Source organism: Hypanus sabinus, chromosome 10 (genome assembly GCF_030144855.1).
Source record: "Hypanus sabinus isolate sHypSab1 chromosome 10, sHypSab1.hap1, whole genome shotgun sequence".
Taxonomy (NCBI): domain Eukaryota; kingdom Metazoa; phylum Chordata; class Chondrichthyes; order Myliobatiformes; family Dasyatidae; genus Hypanus; species Hypanus sabinus.
In genome coordinates this window covers 79,852,879-79,875,383 of record NC_082715.1, presented here as the reverse complement: position 1 = coordinate 79,875,383, position 22,505 = coordinate 79,852,879, and the positions used below count along the sequence as shown (strand labels likewise).

The 22,505-nt window shown below is 45.7% G+C and overlaps 1 protein-coding gene across 4 annotated transcripts in view; it reads left to right on the top strand.

The window, feature by feature from the left end:
• LOC132400804 (interferon-induced, double-stranded RNA-activated protein kinase-like) overlaps positions 1 to 22,505 on the top strand; it is a 79,308-nt gene that overhangs the window by 32,390 nt on the left and 24,413 nt on the right. For 3 of the 4 annotated variants that reach the window (XM_059982189.1, XM_059982190.1, XM_059982188.1), the window contains 5 exons: positions 257 to 312; positions 1,619 to 1,682; positions 8,684 to 8,712; positions 10,460 to 10,502; positions 19,977 to 20,008. In XM_059982189.1, coding sequence (XP_059838172.1) covers positions 257 to 312; positions 1,619 to 1,682; positions 8,684 to 8,712; positions 10,460 to 10,502; positions 19,977 to 20,008 — 224 coding nt within the window. The remainder of the gene's footprint in view (positions 1 to 256; positions 313 to 1,618; positions 1,683 to 8,683; positions 8,713 to 10,459; positions 10,503 to 19,976; positions 20,009 to 22,505) is intronic. The other variant, XM_059982191.1, reaches the window with a different exon arrangement.

The following is a 22,505-nucleotide window of genomic DNA, read 5'->3' as shown; positions in this document are numbered from 1 at the left end:
TTATTGAATTGAATTGAGTTTATTACACACATCCTTCACATACATGAGTAACAATCTTTACGTTTTGTCTCTGTCTGAATGTGCAACTTATAGTAATTCATAATAAACGGTATGTACAACAGGACAGTCAATATAGCATAGAAATACAATTGTATCAGTGCAAATTGGATTTTGGAGATTGTGTTTCATTTTTGTATACACAAACACTAATTCTTTTTTACTTTCTTTGTTTCTATCATAAACGTGATAAATTCAGAAGTCCGATGTTCTATCATTAGTATCAGGAAGTAAGCAAAACAGAAGTTCGGAACAGTAAGTATGTGAAAGTATTCATAGGCAATTGTACTTTGGTCATAGCGCTATTCTGAACAATTTAAAACTTTGCTCATAGTTTTAATATCTGAATAAGATTCAGGTTTACTATTATGTCATGAAATTTGTGGTCTTGCATCTCAGTACATTGCAATAGATAATATTATTAAAAACCAAAGATTTACTATAAGGTATATATGTATAATTAAGTTCAGTAAATAGTACAATAAGATAGCAAAATCAAAAGTTCAGAAAAAAAATAGTGAGGTAGTATATGTGGGTTCATTGTCCATTCAGAAATCTGATGGTGCAGGGGATGATGTTGTTCTTGAAACATTGAGTGTGTGTCTTCAGGCTCTTGCACCATCTCCTTGATGGTAGCAAGGAGCGATGGGGGTCTTTAATGATGGATGCTGCTTATTTGATATATTACCGTGATGTCTTTGATGCTGGGGAGGATAGAGTTCCTGGAGCTAGTGAGTTTACAACTTTCTGCAACTTTTTCAGATCCTGTGCATTGGCCCCTTAGTACCAAGCAGTGATGCAACCAGTTAGAATGCTCACCTGTGAGCATTCTGTACTGACAAACCAATTCTCAAAGTCCTAATGAAATATAGCCTCTATTGTTCCTTCTTTGTAACTGCAAAAATGTGTTGATCCTAGGATAGATCTTCAGAGATGTTGACACCCAGGAACTTGAAACTGCTCCCCATTTCTACTGCTGATCCCCCAATGAGGACTACTGTGTGTTTCCTCAGCTTCCCCTTCCTGAAGTCCTCAATCAATTCCTTGGTCTTACTGACACTGAGTGCAAGATTGTTGTTGTGACGCCACTCAACCAGCTGATCTGTCACCATCTGAAATTCTGCCAACAATGGTGGTGCTGTTGGCAAATTTATAGCTGGCATTTGAGCAGTGCCTAGCCACACAGTCGTGGATGAAGAGAGAGTAGAGCAGTGGGCTAAACATGCATCCTTGAATAACTCCAAGTTGTGTTGTTAAGGTTAAGGGCCATGTTTTCATTGCTTAGGATTCCCTTAAGAGAGTCTTCATAGATGTCAGAGAGTCAAGCAAAGGGTCAGCTGAGTCTTCACTGAACACCCTTTTGAACCATAAACACTGGGGAGTCTTACCAGCCTCCTGAATGACTCTGTCAGATTTGCCTCCACCACTGATACCCCAGGCACCCACCACTCTCTGTGTTTTTACAACAAATGATGTCCATTAAATGTCCAGTAAATGAATTGGTTGACATAGCAGTGAATTAATTGGAATATTTTCAGTTACCTTTTTCTCATTTTCCAAGGGAAGATGACAAATGCTGGGACATGTCGAACTCTGCTTCAGCAAACCCATCTACACCCAGCACGGTAAGTTACTCATTATAACAGGGAACAATAAACCCCATCTCCATTGCTTTATTTTGCTTTCTGGAAATTTGCGACAGGAATAACTGTAAAAGTGGCAAGACTCACAGGGAACTGCAGATGCTGGAATGTGGAGCTACAGTGTACCTGCTGTGGGAACTCAGCAGAATGGGCAGTACCAGCGGGGAGGAAAGGACTATAGTTCTCCCCTCACAGATGCTGCCTGACACGCTGAGTTCCTCTTGCAATATGCATCCTCTCACAATGCACGAAAGTTACGGTGAGCTGTCAGGTCAGTAGAAAAGGTCATTGGCTGCAGTCCATCATCACTGCAGGACTTGTATCCACGACCAAGAAGCAGGCAGGAAAAATCATTGTGGACCTTACCCACCCTGAAAATTGCTTTTCCAAAAGCTCCTTTCCAGAAAGTGCTAGAGGACTATTAAAACAAAAACTCATGCCATCTTAAACATTTCTTCCCCCAGGCAATTAATCTGATCAGTCATTCTAGATAACCCCACCCTCATCACGGCTCTGGACTGTAAACACTTTAAGTCACTTTATATAAAGTTGTTTACATTGTAAAGATATTGGTATTTATGCACGTTTAGTCTCTAATTTTATTTTTATATAATTCTTTGTAGTGGTTGAAAGTTGTTTCTTTTGTTGCCCGTTGAACCCTGATCCGCGTACCACGACATGTAAATATACAGGTTTTCCCCGGTTTTCAAACGTTCTGTCTGACTCCTCGCTGTTACGAAAGACCTGCACTAGTTACCTGTTTTCGCTAACAGAAGGTGTTCCACTGTTATGAAAAAAGGCAGCGCGTGCCCCGAGCAGCCAAGCTCCTCACCCGGAACTGCATTCTAGCTGGCATTGCTTAAATACATTGCTGTGAGCATCTGTGCTTTATGTCGATTTATTTTGTACATCCATTAGCAGGATGAGTTCTAAGGTATCGGAAAAGCCTAAAAGAGCGTGTAAGGGTGTTACACTTAGCGTAAAACTAGACATAATTAAGTATTTCGATCATGGTGAACGAAGTAAGGATATAGTGAGTTTGGCTCATGGTTTGTGGAAGTTGACAAAGATGTTGTTGAAGAGGTTTTGGCATCCCCTGACCAAGAACTGACAGATGAAGAGGAAAGGATAACAATTGAAGTCGAATGCAGTAGCGAACAGCCCGAAAGTGAAGTCGTCCAGGAACTGAACGTGAAGCAACTGCGTGAGATTTTTGCTGCGATTGACAACACTGCAATGATTGCAGAAAAGTATGACTTTAATTTTGAAAGGGTACGTAGGTTTAGGGCATATTTGCAGGATGGTTTGAGTGCTTACAAAGAACTGTACAATAGAAAAATGTGCGAGGCTAAGCAGTCAAGCATTCTGTCATATTTTCAAGACTTCCACATCAGCCACAGCAGATGACAAACCTCGACCTTCGACATCGAAGTAGGTAGACATAGAAGACGTTAGTGGCCTGCCTGCCCTGATGGAAACAGGCGACAATGAGATGACACCCCCGTCTCCTCTACCTCCCACCACCCCAACCTCCGCCTCAGCCTAACACACCAACATCAGTGTGCTGGCTGTCTTCCCAATTCTAGTAAGTGAAACTACACTGGCTGTACATTATTTCTACTTTATACAGGCTGTGTATTTTTATGTGTTACTTGGTAGCTTCATAGCTTAAAGGTTACTGGAAAGAGAGCTTCCGCCGTGTGTTTTTGCCGCGAGTGCTGCTGAGAGCGCTTGTGTGAGATTTTCGCTGCGGTGAGTGCTGCAATAATTGTAGAAAAGTATTCCTACATTACATAGAAAAAAACACAGAAATACAACTGCAGATGCTGTGGATCAAGGATCAAGTACACAAAGCTGGGAGAACTCAGCAGGCCAGGCAGCATCCGTGAGAAAAGAGTAGCCAACGTTTCGGGCCGAGACCCTTCATCAGGAATGGTGGGGGAAGAGAGGGCGGAAGCCTAGTAATAGAGATGGGGAGGGGGTAGGGCCTAGAGGCGCCAGGTGGAAAACCAATCAGAGGAAAGATAAAGGAGGGAGGGGGAGGGGATAAGCATGAAAGAACTGTAGAGATAAAGAAGCAGAAAGTTGAAAGGGGAGAGAGGCAGAGAGAGACCTGGGATAGGGGAAGGGGGAAGGGGAGGGAATTACTGGAAATTGGAGAATTCTATGTTGATACCACCAGGCTGGAGGCTACCCAGACGGTAGATGAGGTGTTGCTCCTCCAACCTGAGTTTGGCCTCATCATGGCAGTAGAGGAGGCCATGTATGGACATATCTAGATGGGAATGAGAGGCAGAGTTGAAGTGGGTGACAACCGGGAGGTCCTGTCTATTGTGACAGACGGAGCGGAGGCGCTCGACGAAGCGGTCCCTCAATCTTGTGTCGGGTCTCGCCGATGTAGAGGAGGCCGCACCGGGAGCACCGGATGCAATAGACGACTCCAGCAGACTCGCAGGTGAAGTGTTGCCTCACCTGGAAGGACTGTCTGGGGCCCAGAATGGTGGTAAGGGGGGAGCTGTGGGGACAGGTGTGGCATTTGCGCTTATAGTGATAAGTGCCGGGTGGGAGTTCTGTGAGGAAGGATGTGTGGACCAGGTAGTCGCAGAGGGAATGATCCCTGCAAAAAGCTGAGAGGGGTAGGGAGGGAAAGATGTGCTGGGTGGTGGGGTCCTGTTGAAGGTGGCGGAAGTTGCGGAGGATAATGTGTTGGATCCGGAGGCTGGTGGGGTGGTAGGTGAGGACAAGGGGAACCCTGTCCCTGTTGTGGTGACGGGAGGATGGGTTAAGGGCTGGAGTGCGGGAAGTGGAGGAGATGCGGGTGAGGGCATCTTTGATGACGCTAGAAGGGAAACCATGATCCTGAAAGAAAGAAAAGACATTTGAAAAGTCCTGGAACGGAAAGCCTCATCCTGGGAGCAGATGCGGCAGAGACGAAGGAACTGGGAATAGGGAATGGCATTTTTGCATTGGACAGGGTGGGAAGAGGTAGTTATGGGAGTCAGTGGGTTTGTAGAAGATGTCAGTGGATAGTCTGTCTCCGGAGATGGAGACCGAGAGATCAAGAAAGGAGAGAAGTGTCCAAGATGGACCAAGTGAATTTAAGGGCTGGGTGAAAGTTAGAAGCAAAGTTGATGAAATTGACGAGCTCAGCATGGGTGCAGGAAGCAGCACCAATGTAGTCGTCGATGTAGCAGAGGAAAAGTTGGGGAGTGGTGCCAGTATAGATTTGGAGCATAGACTGTTCCACATAACCCACAAAGAGGCAGGCAAAAAACTCATAATTCCCACACCCCGCACCGCTTGGTTTTACCTCCTCCCCAAGATCCAGAAGCCTGACTGTTCCGGCAGACCCATAGTTTCAGCCTGCTCCTGCCCCATTGAACTTATGTCTGCCTATCTGGACTCCATTTTATCCCCCATAGTTCAGTCTCTCCCCACCTACATCCAGGATACATCCCATGTCCTTCACCTCTTCAATAACTTTCAATTCCCCGGCCCCGACCGCTTCATTTTTACCATGGATGTTCAATCATCATACACCTCCATCCCCCATCAAGAAGGCCTCAAAGCCTTCTGCTGCTTTTTGGATAACAGACCCCACCAGTTCCCCAGCACCACCACACTCCTCCGGTTGGCAGAGCTTGTTCTAACTCTTAATAACTTCTCCTTTGGTTCTTCCCAATTTCTCTAGATCAAGGGTGTAGCTATGGGCACTGGCATGGGCCCCAGCTATGCCTGCCTCTTTGTGGGTTATGTGGAACAGTCTATGCTCCAAATCTATACTGGCACCACTCACCAACTTTTCCTCTGCTACATCGACGACTACATTGGTGCTGCTTCCTGCACCCAAGCTGAGCTCGTCAATTTCATCAACTTTGCTTCTAACTTTCACCCAGCCCTTAAATTCAATTGGTCCATCTCAGACACTTCTCTCCCCTTTCTTGATCTCTCGGTCTCCATCTCTGGAGATAGACTATCCACTGACATCTTCAACAAACCACTGGCTCCCATAACTATCTTCACTATACCTCTTCCCACCCTGTCCAATGCAAAAATGCTATTCCCTATTCCCAGTTCCTTCGTCTCCGCCGCATCTGCTCCCAGGATGAGGCTTTCCGTTCCAGGACTTTTCAAATGTCTTCTTTCTTTCAGGATCATGGTTTCCCTTCTAGCGTCATCCAAGATGCCCTCACCCGCATCTCCTCCACTTCCCACACTCCAGCCCTTAACCCATCCTCCCGTCACCACAACAGGGACAGGGTTCCCCTTGTCCTCACCTACCACCCCACCAGCCTCCGGATCCAACACATTATCCTCCGCAACTTCCGCCACCTTCAACAGGACCCCACCACCCAGCACATCTTTCCCTCCCTACCCCTCTCAGCTTTTTACAGGGATCGTTCCCTCCGCGACTACCTGGTCCACACATCCTTCCTCACAGAACTCCCACCTGGCACTCATCCCTGTAAGCGCAAATGCTACACCTGTCCCCACAGCTCCCCCCTTACCACCATTCTGGGCCCAGACAGTCCTTCCAGGTGAGGCAACACTTCACCTGCGAGTCTGCTGGAGTCGTCTATTGCATCCGGTGCTCCCGGTGCGGCCTCCTCTACATCGGCGAGACCCGACACAAGATTGAGGGACCGCTTCGTCGAGCGCCTCCGCTCCGTCTGTCACAATAGACAGGACCTCCCGGTTGTCACCCACTTCAACTCTGCCTCTCATTCCCATCTAGATATGTCCATACATGGCCTCCTCTACTGCCATGATGAGGCCAAACTCAGGTTGGAGGAGCAACACCTCATCTACCGTCTGGGTAGCCTCCAGCCTGGTGGTATGAACATTGAATTCTCCAATTTCCGGTAATTCCCTCCCCTTCCCCCTTCCCCTATCCCAGGTCTCTCTCTGCCTCTCTCCCCTTTCAACTTTCTGCTTCTTTATCTCTACGGTTCTTTCATGCTTATCCCCTCCCCCTCCTCCTTTATCTTTCCTCTGATTGTTTTTCCACCTGGCGCCTCCAGCCCTTCCCCCTCCCCATCTCTATTACTGGGCTTCCGCCCTCTCTTCCCCCCCCCCCCCCCCATTCCTGATGAAGGGTCTCGGCCCAAAACTTTGGCTACTCTTTTCTCACGGATGCTGCCTGGCCTGCTGAGTTCTTCCAGTGTTGTGTACCTACATTATATAGGCTGTGTATCAGATAATTCCTGCTTTTACTCTATGTTACTGCTATTTTAGGTTTTATGTGTTATTTGGCATGATTTGGTAGGTTATTTTTTGGGTCTGTGAACACTCACAAATTTTTCCCATATAAATCAAAGGTAATTGCTTCTTCACTTTACGACATTCCGGCTTACGAACCATTTCATAGGAACGCTCTGCCTTCGAATAGGGGGGGAAACCTATATATGGCGAATAAAGGTGGCCTCTTTTCTATTGTACCCAGACTGATAGTTATCCTTCAGTCGATATCGGTACTCCAGATTCTATAGCACTGATTCTGTGTTTATGATTGGCAAAGTCATTTGGCCCATCAAATCAATGCTATCCCATCCCACCAGCAGTTTCCCATCAAACCTATTCCCCACACTTCCACAACAGTTCTACCACTCGGCCTACAAATGAGGGGCAATTTACAGTGGCTCATTAATCTACCGTCCCACACGTCTTTTGGATGTAGGAGCACATGGAGGAAACACACAAGGTTAGAGAGAACACACATACTCCACACAGGATAGCTCCGGAGGTCAGGACTGAACCCAGACCGCTGGCACTCGGTGGTAGCAGCTCCACCAGCTGTTTCACTGTGCTGCTTCTTCCAGATTAAATTCCACTGTTAACATGGTGACAACCAAATTCAGGATTAGCAGTTTTGGCAGTCCTGGGGCAAGTACCTTGCTGCTTGTGGGAGATGTGTATGAGTGCGAGAGAGTAAACACAAACAGACTTCTCCTGCTGAGGTTGGGTGAACTAGAGGTCATAGTTTACGGGAGAAAGCTGAAATATTTCAGTGGAACCTGAGGGGGAATTTCTTCACTGTGAGGAAGGTGCAATTCTGGATAAGTACAGGAATGGGAGGAGTATGGAGGACTATGGTCTAGGTGCAGGTCAAAGGGAGTCAGCAGAGTAACAATTTGACGCAGACTTGATGGGCCAAAGGGCCTATTTCTGTGCTATAGTGTTCTATGGCTCGAATATACGAAGGTAATCTGTCTGCAGTTGAAATTTATCTTCCAGTCAAGCTTGTCTGGTATTTAAAACATTGAGGGGGAGTCTTGCTTCTTCAAGTGGTCCTGAACAGTCTCTGTGTATGCCCACAGGTGTGGCTTCTTGCAGGGAATGGGAATCTGCCTCTGCTCTTTGTTGCTTTCAGATTATCCACTCCGTCTGTCCACACCTCCCCTCCCACCAATCCAGTCCCGCTCATCCTCTGTGATTCTGAGCTCTGCTCAGCCCATCCCTCCGTCTCTCCGCCCTGACTCTCTTCACATGCTCCCTACCTCCTTCGCTTGTGGTACATCTACTCTGTTCGTTCGAGACCAAGGGAGATTCAGTAGTAAAGCGCAGACCAAAGCCTCACCTGTTGCTGGAAGTAACAAAAATATTACAATGGTGTCAACTGAAAGGACCTGGGCCAGAACACAGGTGCTGCCTGACCTGCTGAGTGTTTCCAGCATTTTCTGTTTTTGGTATTAAAGCAACAGAAAGAACCGAGGTGTTCTATCACAAGTAGTGGCCTCTCTCCATGCCCTCAGGTCATGCCCACCCATCTGTGTTGGAGGGTGGTGAATCTGTTCAGGGGCTGTGAAAGGCAAGTCATTGGGTGTATTCAAGACTGAGGTTGTTCAGTTGTTGATTGGTAAGGGTGAGAGAGCAGGAGAATGGGGTTGCAAGCAATCAGCCATGATTGAATGGTAGAGTAGTTTGATGGGCTGAATGGCCTTACTTTGCCCCTATATCTTATGGCCTTGATCTTTGTTTTACAGGGGAATACTTCTGGGTCCAGAATGCCAAGGTACTGCATGCTTATGTCCTGTGTGAACTTGGTATTTGTAGTGAATCTTATTAGCTGTGGCCTAGTGGAAATCATGCCATGACATCTATAATTCCGAAGGAAACACCTTCAAACCAATTCTGGAGCACTGTGCTGGCGTTCCTCGTCCACACTTTGAGTGTTGTCCGTGTGTTGAGAGTGTGCTGCAGTGTTGCATGTGTTACCCTTGTCACCTACCTGCAGGTTGAAAGAGCACATAGAAAATTCACAAGGACGTTGTTGGAACTTGAGTTATAGGGAAAGGTTAAATAGGTTATGACTTTATTCCCTGGAGTGTAGAAGAATAAGGGGAAATTTGATAGAGGTATACAAAATTATAATAGGTATAGATAGGGTTAATGCAAGTAGGCATTTTCTACTCGGGGTTGGGTACAGTTAGAAGTTAAGGTCATGGTGAAAGGTGAAATGATTAAGGGGAATGTGAGGGAGAACCTCTTCACTCAGAGGGTGGTGAGAGTGGAATGAGCTGCCAGCGGAAGTGGTGGTTTTGGGTTTGATCTCAATATTTAGAAAAAATTTAGGTAAGTGCATGGATGGGAGGGGTCTGGAGGACTATGATCTGGGTGTGGGTTGATGGGACTAGGAAGAATAACAGTTTGGCATGGACTAGATGGGCCAAATGGCCTGTTTCTGTGCTGTCGTGCTCTATGACTGTAAGATGTTAAAGCCAGGAACTATATTTCCTTAGAAATGGATGTAGAAGATTCAGCAACACTTGAGGCTTCGCCTGTTTCCTTGGGTACTTATTCACGGACTGTCTGTTTGCAGTCTTATTGCTGTGTGTGAGCTCTCACTAGCTGCTGGGTTCCCTATGTTGCAACCATGGCCACACCGCAGAGGTGCTCTGTTCTCCATCAGACACTTCCAGACATCCGAGGGCCCTGGATCTTCAAAACTAAGCTGAGGGGAATTTCTTCAGCCCTCTAGAGGGTGGAATCCATTGCCAGGGAGGCCAAGCCATCGTGCTTTCTCTTTGTGAGGCAGAGGTTGAAAGGTTCTCGATTAGTTAGGGGGTTAGGGTTATGTGGTTGAGGAAAAAAGCACCCACGATTGAATAACTACAAGAGATTCTGCAGATGCTGGAAATGCAGAGCTATGCATACAAGATGCTGGAGGAACTCTGCAGGTCAGGCAGCATCTATGGAGAGGAAATAAGCAGTTGACATTTTGGGACCTAATGATGAAACAATATTCTAACGAGGTATTAATAATCATTCTTGTTATAACGGCTGGCAATTTACATCACCTTGAACTAGTTAATTTCTCAGTCCTGATGAAAAGACTCGGCCGAAACATCAATTGTTTATTCCCTTCCACGGGTGCCACCTGACCTGCTGCGTTCCTCCAGCCTGGTGGGGGGTGGTGTGTGTGTGTGTGTGTGTGTGTGTGTGTGTGTGTGTGTGTGTGTGTGTGTGTGTGTGTGTGTGTGTATATAATCATGATTGAATGGCAGAGCAGACTTGATGGTCCAAATGGCCTAATTCTGCTCTTACCCTGAGGTCAGCTTTTGTAATGCTGGAATGACAGATTTGTACGCCAATATATAGAAGCTGGTGTGTTGGTCAGGGCTGTTTGCTCTCACTAGCTTTACAGGATCATCTGCTTGTGACATGTAACCTTTTGCTTGGCTAATGTTTGGTTTTTGGAAGTGAGGATGACCGCTTGTTATTTAAACTGGATAATCAATAGTGGTTTCTTGTTATGTCAGGCGATTAGCACCAACTTGGACGAATACGACAGGATCTTTTGAGGTAAGATAGCTTGTTTGTTAATATTAAATTGCTGTTTGAGCATAGTGCTTTCTTCATGTGAGGCATGACCGCGATTACTGCAGAGAAAAGAGCCATTCAGCCCATAAATTCTATGATATCTCTTTGCATGAATTGTTTCCATTCCCCTCCATCCTTTTCATATTTTCATTTACTTACTTACTATGCTAACAACAATTTTAGCTTTAATGTGACCCGCGCCTTCCAGGATGCACTCCAGCCTCACACAGACAGCTCTCTGCCTTGCCCTATGAAAGGCCTTGCCCCCTCTGCCTTGCCCTATGAAAGGCTTTGCCCCCTCTGCCTTGCCCTATGAAAGGCCTTGCCCTCTCTGCCTTGCCCTATGAAAGGCTTTGCCCTCTCTGCCTTGCCCTATGAAAGGCCTTGCCCTCTCTGCCTTGCCCTATGAAAGGCTTTGCCCCCTCTGCCTTGCCCTATGAAAGGCCTTGCCCTCTCTGCCTTGCCCTATGAAAGGCTTTGCCCTCTCTGCCTTGCCCTATGAAAGGCTTTGCCCCCTCTGCCTTGCCCTATGAAAGGCCTTGCCCTCTCTGCCTTGCCCTATGAAAGGCTTTGCCCTCTCTGCCTTGCCCTATGAAAGGCTTTGCCCCCTCTGCCTTGCCCTATGAAAGGCTTTGCCCTCTCTGCCTTGCCCTATGAAAGGCTTTGCCCCCTGTGCCTTGCCCTATGAAAGGCTTTTCCCCCTCGCCCTATGAAAGGCTTTGCCCTCTCTGCCTTGCCCTATGAAAGGCTTTGCCCCCTCTGCCTTGCCCTATGAAAGGCCTTGCCCTCTCTGCCTTGCCCTATGAAAGGCTTTGCCCTCTCTGCCTTGCCCTATGAAAGGCTTTGCCCTCTCTGCCTTGCCCTATGAAAGGCCTTGCCCTCTCTGCCTTGCCCTATGAAAGGCCTTGCCCTATGAAAGACCTCCCTGAGTAAATAATGGAAGTTCCTCAACCAACTCACACTTCTCCCCTTCCTCCCCTCCATACCAGGAGCCCAGATATCATACAACCAGAACGTAAGACCATAAGACATAGGAGCAGATTTAGACCACTCAGCCCATTGAGTCTATTCCAGCATTCAGTCATTGCTGATATGTTTTCCTTTTCAACCCTCTTCCCTTTCCTTCTTCCTTTAATCTTTCACACCTTTACTAATCAAGATCCTGTCAGCCTCCACGTTAAAAAACCACTGACATGGCCTCCACAACTGTCTGTGGCTATGAATTCCACAGATTCACCACCCTCTGGCTAAACAAATTCCTCCTCATCTCTGTTCTAAAGGAACACCCTTCTAAGGCTACGCCTTCTCATCCTGGACTCCCTCACTATAGAAAGTATCCTGTCCATGTCGGTCTAACTAGGCCTTTCAATATTCGATAGGTGTCAATGAGATTTCCCCCCTTGCTCATTTAAACTCCAGTGGGTACAGGCCCAGAGTCATCACTGGCTCCCCATAATTAACCCTTTCATTCCTGGGATCATTCTCGTAAATCTACTCTGGACCCTCTCCAGGGTCAAGTACAGGGGCTGCGGCCTTTCAAGTTACATTTAGACATGGAAGGTGGACTCCACTGGGCTGCACGAAAAGGCAGGTGGCCCTGGAGGCTGTAACCCAACTTAAAAATGTGTGGTATGGGATCGCCCTATGCAGCTGTGTCTGTGACTCACATAGCACCTCTTATCCACTGACTGTGAAGTGGGGCCATTTTCCTCTGACCCCGAGTAAGAAGCTCATTGGTTCCAGCCTTATCCGTGTGGTGGACCTGGTACACCAACACCTCAACTTCTTCAGGAGACTGAAGAAATTTGGCATGTCCCCTTTGGTCCTCACTAATTTTTAATCAATGCACCGAAGAAGGCATTCGGTCTGGATGCACGAGGGCTTGGATATGGCAGCTGCTCTGTCTGTGACTGCAGAGAGTTGTGCACATCAAAAGAACTAGCCTCCACTCTGTCTATTCTTCTCACTGCGTCAGTCAAGCAGCCAGGGTAATCAAAGACCCTACCCACCACCTCTTCTCCCATCTCCCATCAGGCAGAAGATGTACAAGTCTGAAAGCACGTACAGGTTTCCCCTGCTATCCGGAGGTAGAGCGTTCCTGTAAGCCGGAATGTCGTAAAGTGAAGAAGCAATTACCATTTATTAAGATGGGAAAAATTTGTGAGCGTTCCCAGACCTAAAAAAACCTACAAAATCATGCCAAGTAACACATAAAACCTAAAATAACAGTAACATATAGTAAAAGCAGGAATTATATGATAAATACACAGCCTATATAAAATAGAAATACTTTTCTGCAATCATTGCAGCACTGTCTAGCGTAGCAAAAATCTCACTACGTAGCGTATAATCTCACTACATAGCGCTACTAGCCTATCGGAGGTACTCTCTCCAGTAACTTTAAGCTATGAAGCTGCCAAATCATACCAAATAACACATAAAAATACACAGCCTTATAAAGTAGAAATAATGTATGTACAGTGTAGTTTTACTTGCTGGAATCAGGAAGACAGCGTGCACAGTGATGATGGTGTGTTAGGCTGAGGGTTGGTTGGGGTGGTGGGAGGTACAGGAGACTGGGGTGTCATCTCCTCATCATCGGTTTCCATCAGGGCAGGCAGGTCACTAACGTCTTCTATGTCTGCCTGCTTCGATGTCATCGTCTGCTGTGGGTGATGTGGAAGGCTTGAAAAACGACGGTATGCTTTACTGCTTAGCCTCGAGCATTTTTCTATCATACAGTTCTTTGGAAGCACTCAAGCCATCCTGCAAATATGCCCTAAACCTACGTACCCTTTCAAAATTAAAGTCATACTTTTCTGCAATCATTGCAGCGTTGTCCATCGCAGCAAAAAATCTCACGCTTCACGTTCAGTTCCTGGATGACTTCAGTACTGCGTTCAGTTTCGATTGTTATCCTTTCCTCTTGCAATTGCATCAGCTCTTCATCTGTCAGTTTCTTCTATCGAAATAAATGTCATGCTTGGCAATTTTTTCAAATAAATTGCAGTTTCGTCACAGTTAAACACTTGCTTATATGAATAAACATCTTCTGTAATTATTTTCTTCAGTTCTGCTGGGAACTTTTCGGCAGCTTCGGTATCAGCTGAAGGACTCTCCAGTAAACTTTAAACTATGAAGCTGCCCTCGCCTCAGAAACCAATCAAACCACCCATGACTACCTTTAAATTCCACTTTCATAACACTTTCATCACCATCATCCAGTGCTTTCTGTTTCAGCTTGACTGATTTCTCCTTAAGTATAAGATAAATTAACGGAACACCACGCTTTGTACACCCATCAATCCACTCAAGCAACAGACTTTCCATTTTATCCATTGTTGGATGCCAACTGAAAGAGACTACTTTGCTACGAGCAGAATCGACCGTTGGCAGTTTTCAAGATTCTTTCTCTCTGCGTGTAAATAGTGCAAATGGTGGATGCAGGCAAATTCAACGCGTGGACAATGTCCTTGCTTCGTTCACCATGATCGAAACACTTAATTATGTCTAGTCTTTCCTAAGCGTAACATCCTTACTAGCTCTTTTAGGCTTTTCCGATACCTTAGAACTCATCCTGCTAATGGATGCACAAAATAAATCGCCATAAAGCACAGATGCTCACAGCAATGTGTTTAAGCAATGCTGGCTAGAATGCAGTTCCGGGGGAGGAGCTTGGCTGCTCAGGGCGCGCGCTGCCTTTTTTCATAACAGTGGAACACCTTCTGTTAGCGAAAACAGGTAACTAAAGTAGCAGCGAGGTGTCATAAAACGAACATTTGAAAAGCGGGGGACACCTGTACTGCCAGGCTCGAGGACAGCTTCTGTCCCACTATTATCAGACTCTTGAACACACTTAAAAGATGGACTCCTGGCCTCACAATCTGCACTGCACTTCTTTTGTAGCCGTTACACTTTATTCTCACCTTGTTATTGCATTCCCTTTACTACTCACATGGTGAATGATGTGTATGAGTGAGAGGCATAACAAAGTTTTTCACTGCGGCTCAGTACCTGTGATGGTAATAAACTGATTTACCAATGGGCTGTGAAGTTAAGCCTTCAATTGCTCCCTCTGCGAAGAGGCTCGGAGAGGAGGGTCGAGCACTTTAGATCCATCCGCAGAAAGAGGGATTTTAATTCCTGTTACCATTCCCATTCTGACACATCCATCCATGGTCTCCTGTTCTGCCACAATGAGGCCATCTCAGACTGGAAGAGCAGCAACTCATATTCTGTCTGGGAAATCTCCAACCTGATGGCATGAGCATCAATTTCTCCAATTTACAGTGTTTTCCTTCTCTCCCCTCCCACTTCCTCTATTCCCCACTTTGACCTCTTACTTGTTCTTCTCACCTGCCTGTCACCTCTCCCAGGTCCACCCTTCTCTGGCCTTTTTCACCTATCAGCTTTCAGCCCTCCCCCACTCACCTTGCTTCACCTACCACTTCCTTCCCTTTCCCACGCCTTTTTATTCTGGTTTATTCCTCCTTCCTCCCAGTCCTGGTGAAAGTCTCGGCCCAAAATGCTGACTTTTTGTTCATTTCCATAGATGCTGCCTGACCTGCTGAGTTTCTCCAGTGTTTTGCTCTGGATTTCCAGCGTTGTGTTTTATGAGAAATTTTTTAGCGTAGGTGCTGTCACTTGGCTGTACGCCAGCAGAGGGCAGTAGGAGCACTCCACCATCGAGCCAGCACTGCAGTATGAATCTCCCTGGTTCCCCGCACATTCTCTAAAACTGAAAGCCAATGACAGTGAACATGGGAGGCCTTGCCCCTGCCAAGGGTTAACTCCATCTCTGCTCCAAGCACCAACCCACTCACAGCCCATTTGCAGGAGCTTCTCTTTTCCTCCCCTGAAACAGAAACCACTGCTCTACCCCCTGACATCTTCCCTCCTGAGACCGAGGTCTGGTCAATAACCCCAGCTGTTTAATTCCAGTTCCAAGGTCCTGTTGAGTTGAGATATGAATACCCCCTATTACTTTTGCACACCTGGGGGGAGATCCAGGGATCCAGGCATCTAGACAGCGTAGCAGTAGGCAGGTAGTGCAGGAGTCCCCTGAGGTCATCTCCCTCCTAAACAGATATACTGTTTTGGATACTGTTGGGGGAGATGTCTCATCAGAGGAAGGCAGCAGCAGCCGAGTTCATTGCACCATGGGTGGCTCTGCGGCACAGGAGGGAAGGAAAAGGAGTGGGAGAGCTATAGTGATAGGGGATTCAATTGTAAGGGGAATAGATAGGCGTTTCTGTGGCCACAAACGAGACTCTAGGATGGTATGTTGCCTCCCTGGTGCAAGGGTCAAGGATGTCTCTGAGCAGCTGCAGGACATTCTGGAATGGGAGGGTGAACAGCCAGTGGTCATGGTGCACAAAGGTACCAATGATATAGGTAAAAAACGGGATGAGGTCCTATAAGGTGAATTTAGGGAGTTGAGAAATAAACTAAAAAGTAGGACCACAAAGGTAATAATCTCTGGATTACTACCAGTGCCATGTGCTAGTCAGAGTAGAAATAGGAGGATATTTCAGATGAATACGTGGCTTGAAAAATGGTGCAAGGGGGAGGGATTCAAATTTCTGGGACATTGAAACCAGTTCTGGGGAAGGTGGAACTGGTATAAACAGGACGGTCTGCACCTGGGCTGGACTGGAACCAATGTCCTAGGGTTTGAAACAGCAAACAGCAAATACCAAACAGCAGTTTGCTACTGCTGTTCAGGAGGCTTTAAACTAATGTGGCAGGGGGATAGGAACAAGTGCAGAGAGACAGAGGGGTGTAAAATGAGGGCAGAAGCAAAAAGTAGTAAGGTGAAAAGTAGAAGTGGCAGGCAGGCAAATCCAGGGCAAAAAGCAAAAAGAGCCACTTTTCAACATAATTGTATAAGGGCTAAGAGTGTTGTAAAAACAAGCCTGAAGGCTTTGTGTGTCAATGCGAAGAGCATTCGTAAGAAGGTGGATGAATTGAATGTGCAGATAGTTATTAATGAATATGATATAGTTGGGATCACAGAGACATGGCTCCAGGGTGACCAAGGATGGGAGCTCAACATCCAGGGATATTCAATATTCAGGAGGGATAGACAGGAAAGAAAAGGAGGTGGGGTAGCATTGCTGGTTAGAGAGGAGATTAATGCAATAGAAAGGAAGGACATTAGCCTGGAGGATGTGGAATCGATATGGGTAGAGCTGCATAACACTAAGGGGCAGAAAACGCTGGTGGGAGTTATGTACAGGCCACCTAACAGTAGTAGTGAGGTTGGGGATGGCATTAAACAGGAAATTAGTAATGCGTGCAATAAAGGAACAGTAGTTATAATGGGTGACTTCAATCTACATATAGATTGGGTGAACCAAATTGGTAAGGGTGCTGAGGAAGAGGATTTCTTGGAATGTATGTGGGATGGTTTTCTGAACCAACATGTCGAGGACCCAACTAGAGAGCAGCCCATTCTAGATTGGGTATTGAGCAATGAGGAAGGGTTAGTTAGCAATCTTGTCGTGCGAGGCACCTTGGGTAAGAGTGACCATAATATGGTGGAATTCTTCATTAAGATGGAAAGTGACATAGTTAATTCAGAAACAAAGGTTCTGAACTTAAAGAAGGGTAACTTTGAAGGTACGAGACGTGAATTAGTTAAGATAGACTGGCAATTGTTCATCCCAGTTTGGCAAAAGAATAAACCAGGGAAGGTAGTGCACCCATGGCTGACAAGGGAAATTAGGGATAGTATCAAGTCCAAAGAAGAAACATATAAATTAGTGAAAAAAAAGCGGCACACCTGAGGACTGGGAGAAATTCTGAGACCAGCAGAGGAGGACAAAGGGCTTAATTAGGAAAGGGAAAAAAGATTATGAGAGAAAGCTGGCAGGGAACATAAAAACTGACTGTAAAAGCTTTTATAGATACGTGAAAAGAAAAAGATTGGTCAAGACAAATGTAGGTCCTTTACAGTCAGAAACAGGTGAATTGATCATAGGGAACAAAGACATGGCAGACCAATTGAATAACTGCTTTGGCTCTGTCTTCACTAAGGAGGACATAAATAATCTTCCAGAAATAGTAAGGGACCGAGGGTCCAGTGAGATGGAGGAACTGAGGGAAATACATGTTAGTAGGGAAGTGGTGTTAGGTAAATTGAAGGGATTAAAGGCAGATAAGTCCCCAGGGCCAGATTGTCTGCATCCCAGAGTGCTTAAGGAAGTAGCCCAAGAAATAGTGGATGTATTAGTGATAATTTTTCAAAACTCCTTAGATTTTGGATTAGTTCCTGAGGATTGGAGGGTGGCTAATGTAACCCCACTTTTTAAAAAAGGAGGGAGAGAGAAACCGGGGAATTATAGACAGGTTAGTCTGACATCGGTGGTGGGGAAAATGCTAGAGTCGGTTATCAAAGATGTGATAACAGCACATTTGGAAAGAGGTGAAATCATTGGACAAAGTCAGCATGGATTTGTGAAAGGAAAATCATGTCTGACGAGTCTTATAGAATTTTTTGAAGATGTAACTAGTAGAGTGGATAGGGGAGAGCCAGTGGATGTGGTATATTTAGATTTTCAAAAGGCTTTTGACAAGGTCCCACACAGGAGATTAGTGTGCAAGCTTAAAGCACACTGTTTTGGGGGTATGGTATTGATGTAGCTAGAGAATTTGTTGGCAGACAGGAAGCAAAGAGTGGGAGTAAACGGGACCTTTTCAGAATGGCAGGCAGTGACTAGTGGGGTACCGCAAGGCTCAGTGCTGGGACCCCAGTTGTTTACAATATATATTAATGATTTAGACGAGGGAATTAAATGCAACATCTCCAAGTTTGCAGATGACACGAAGCTGGGCGGCGGTGTTAGGTGTGAGGAGGATGCTAAGAGGATGCAGGGTGACTTGGATAGGTTAGGTGAGTGGGCAAATTCATGGCAGATGCAATTTAACGTGAATAAATGTGAGGTTATCCACTTTGGTTGCAAGAACAGGAAAACAGATTATTTTCTGAACGGTGGCCGATTAGGAAAAGGGGAGATGCAATGAGACCTGGGTGTCATTGTACACCCGTCATTGAAGGTGGGCTTGCAGGTACAGCAGGCGGTGAAAAAGGCAAATGGTATGTTGGCATTCATAGCAAAAGGATTTGAGTACAGGAGCAGGGAGGTTTTACTGCAGTTGTACAAGGCCTTGGTGAGACCGCACCTAGAATATTGTGTGCAGTTTTGGTCCCCTAATCTGAGGAAAGACATTCTTGCCATAGAGGGAGTACAGAGAAGGTTCACCAGATTGATTCCTGGGATGGCAGGACTTTCATATGAAGAAAGACTGGATCGACTAGGTTTATACTCACTGGAATTTAGAAGATTGAGGGGGGATCTTATTGAAATGTATAAAATTCTAAAGGGATTGGACAGGCTAGATGCAGGATGATTGTTTCCGATGTTGGGGAAGTCCAGAACAAGGGGTCACAGTTTAAAGATAAAGGGGAAGCCTTTTAGGACCGAGATGAGGAAAAACTTCTTCACACAGAGAGTGGTGAATCTGTGAAATTCTCTGCCGCAGGAAACAGTTGAGGCCGGTTCATTGGCTATATTTAAGAGGAAGTTAGATATGGCCCTTGTGGCTAAAGGTGATCGGGGGTATGGGGAGAAAGTAGGTACAGGGTTCTGAGTTGGATGATCAGCCATGATCATACTGAATGGTGGTACAGGCTCGAAGGGCAGAATGGCCTACTCCTGCACCTATTTTCTATGTTTCTATTACATATCCAGGGGGTTGATATCCATCAACTTACCCTGACCACTATCATCTGCGGTCAATCCTTGCTAAGACTCTATGATTAGTTGCCATCATTTGTAGTGAGAGACAGCCCATAAACAGGACCTTTGGCCTCTGGAGTCTATGCTGACTATCAACAACAGGTTTACACTAAGCATATATTCATTCCCTTTTATTTTCATCAGCAACCGCACCCCCTCCCCCAACCACACAAGGACTGATTTACCAAAAGACATAGGAGCAGAACTAAGCCATTCAGTCCATCGAGTCTGCTCCACCATTCCATCATGGCTGATTTATTATCCCTGTCAACCCCATTCTCCTGCATTCTCCCTGTAACCTTTCACCCGCTTACTAATCAAGAACCTATCAACCTCTGCTTTAAATATTCTCAAAGACTTGTGGCAATGAGTTTCACAGATTCAGCCCTCTCTACTAAAGGAAATCCTCCTCTGTTCTAAAGAGACACCCTGCTATTCTGAGGCTGTGCCCCTGCTCCTGGACTCTCCTATTATTGGAACCATCCTCTGCACATCCACTCTATCTAATCCTTTCAGCATTCAGTAGGTTTCAATGAGATTCCCCCTCATTTTTCTAGAGTCAGTCAGTACAGGCCCAGAGTCATCAAATGCTCCTCATATGTTAATCGGCTAAACTAGAGTAAGTTAATCACTTTTGCACTTCTTTAAATTACAGGAGAGGGGAAAAGGTGTAAACCCAAGAATAAGGTAAGAGACTATATTGTACGTTCGCATTTAAGTATGATTTGTAGCAAAGCTATCGCTAGCGACCCGAGTTCAGTTCCACTGCTCTCTATAGGGAGTTTGCACGTTTAACCCCGTGACTGTGTTTGTTTCCTTGCATGTTTCAAAGGTGAAAGGATTAGTGGGTGTAATTGGTCGGCGCGGGCTCCTGTCCTGCCAAACAAACACTTAAGGAAGAGAAATGTGGAAGGCACAGTGTCACTGCCTCACAGCGCCAGAGATTGGGGTTCAGTCCTGACCTCTGGTGCTGTCCGTGTGGAGTTTGCACGTTCTCTCTGTGATTCCCAAGTTTTCCGCTTCCCTCCCTATTCCAAAGAATTGCAGTTAATTGGCTGTAGTAAATTGCCTCTTTAAGTAGGCAAGTGTTAGAATCACAGGGAGATGGGGGATGCAGGGAATGTGGGGGCAGTAAAATATAAATGGTTGATGTGGTTTCAGTGGGCAAGGGCCTGGCTCATCCCACATTCCCCATTGTGTTAAATCTCAAAGTGTATATTAAATGAAGTGGGTCTTGGCACAGACTTCAGTACAAAGAAACTTTACAAATGTAAGTTCAAAGGTCAAAAAGTTCATATTTCAAAGTGCATTTTATATCAATGTACATGTGCACTCAGTAGCCACATTTGTTTAGGTGAATCTGCATACCTCATTTATGCAGATATCTATTCAGCCAATCATGTGGCAGCAAGTCATTGTACAAAAGCATGCAGATGTGTCAAGAGATTCAGTTGTTTAGACTAAACTTCAGAATGGGGAAAAAGTGTGATCTAAATGACATTAGCCATAGAATGAAATTTGGTGCCAAATGGCATGGCTGGAGCATCTTAGACACTGAGCATCTCCTGAGAATCTCATGCACAAGTCTCTGGAGTTCAAAGGGAATGGTATAAAAAACAAAACAAAAATCCGGTTCAGTGGATGAAAATGCCTTGTTTAATGAGAGAGGGCAGACAAGAAAGGCCAGACTGGTTCCAGCCAACAGGAAGGTGTCAGTAACTCAAATAACCACTCAGTGGTGTGCTGAAGAACATCTCTGAATGCACAACGTTGAATTGAATTGACATTATTTCTTACATCCTTCACATACGTGAGGAGTAAAAATCTTTACGCTCCATCTCTGAATATGTAATTTATAGTAATCTGTAATAAATAGTATGTACAACAAGACAGTCAATATAGCATAGAAATACAATTGTATCCATCTGATGGCCAGGTGGAAGAAGCTTTCCCAGAGCCTGTTGGTCCTGGCTTTTATGCTGCATTACCGTTTCCTGGATGATAGCAGCTGGAACAGTTTGTGGTTGGGGTGACTCAGGTCCCCAATGATCCTTCGGGCCATTTTTACATGCCTGATGCTGTAAATATCTTGAATAGTGGGAAGTTCACGTCCACAGATGCGCTGGGCTGTCTGCACCACTGTGGTGAACTACGTGTGCCTGTCTGGACATGCCCCCTGCTGACTGCTCCTGTGGCTCCTCCCACAGACCCCTGTATAAAGGCGATCTGAGGCCTATGCTCTCTCTCAGTCTCCAGGACGTAGTATGATGGTCACTCACTCCTGGTTCCTTCTTCCAGTCAATAAAAGCTGATATCTCGCCTTACGTCTCAGAGTGAGTTATTGATGGTGCATCAACCACTCTCTGCAGAGTCCTGCGATTGAGGGAAGTACAGTTCCCATACCAGGCAGTGATACAGCCAGTCAGGATGCTCTCAATTGTGCCCCTGTAGAAAGTCTTTAGGATTTGGGGACTTATGCCAAACTTCTTCAGCCGTCTGAGGCGGAAGAGGTGCTGTTGTGATTTTTTTTCACCTCACAGCTGGTATGTACAGACCAGCAAGATCCTTGGTGATGTTCAAGCCGAGGAATTTAAAGCTGTTCGCCCTCTCAATCCCAGATGCATTGATATCAATAGGGGTGAGCCTGTCTACGTTCCTCCTGTAATCCACAACCAGTTCCTTTGTTTTTGCAATGTTGAGGGAGAGAGTGTTTTCTTGACACCACTGTGTCAGGGTGATGACTTCTTGAAGTCACCTTGGAGAAGTCATCACCTTTGAAGTGGATAGGTGGCAGCAGCAGAAGACCTCACTGGGTTCCCCTCTAATGTCGAATAAAGTGGCCACGGAGTGTATACAGTCGGCCCTCCTTATCCGCGGATTCTACCAACCGCGGATCGGGAAAACACAGAAGTGCTCTTCCAACACTTGTTGTTTAAGCATGTACAGACTATTTTTTCTTGTCATTATTCCCTAAACAATACAGTATAACAACTATTTACATAGCATTTACATAGTATTAGGTATTACAAGTAACCTAGAAATGAACAGTACAGGCAGTCCCCGGGTTATGAATGAGTTCCACTCCTGAGTCCATCTTTAAGTCGGATTTGAAGTCGGAACAGGTATATCTGGTATTATGTAGTGTCAGTTAGTCAAACGTTTTTCTTAGTATTTAGTACATATT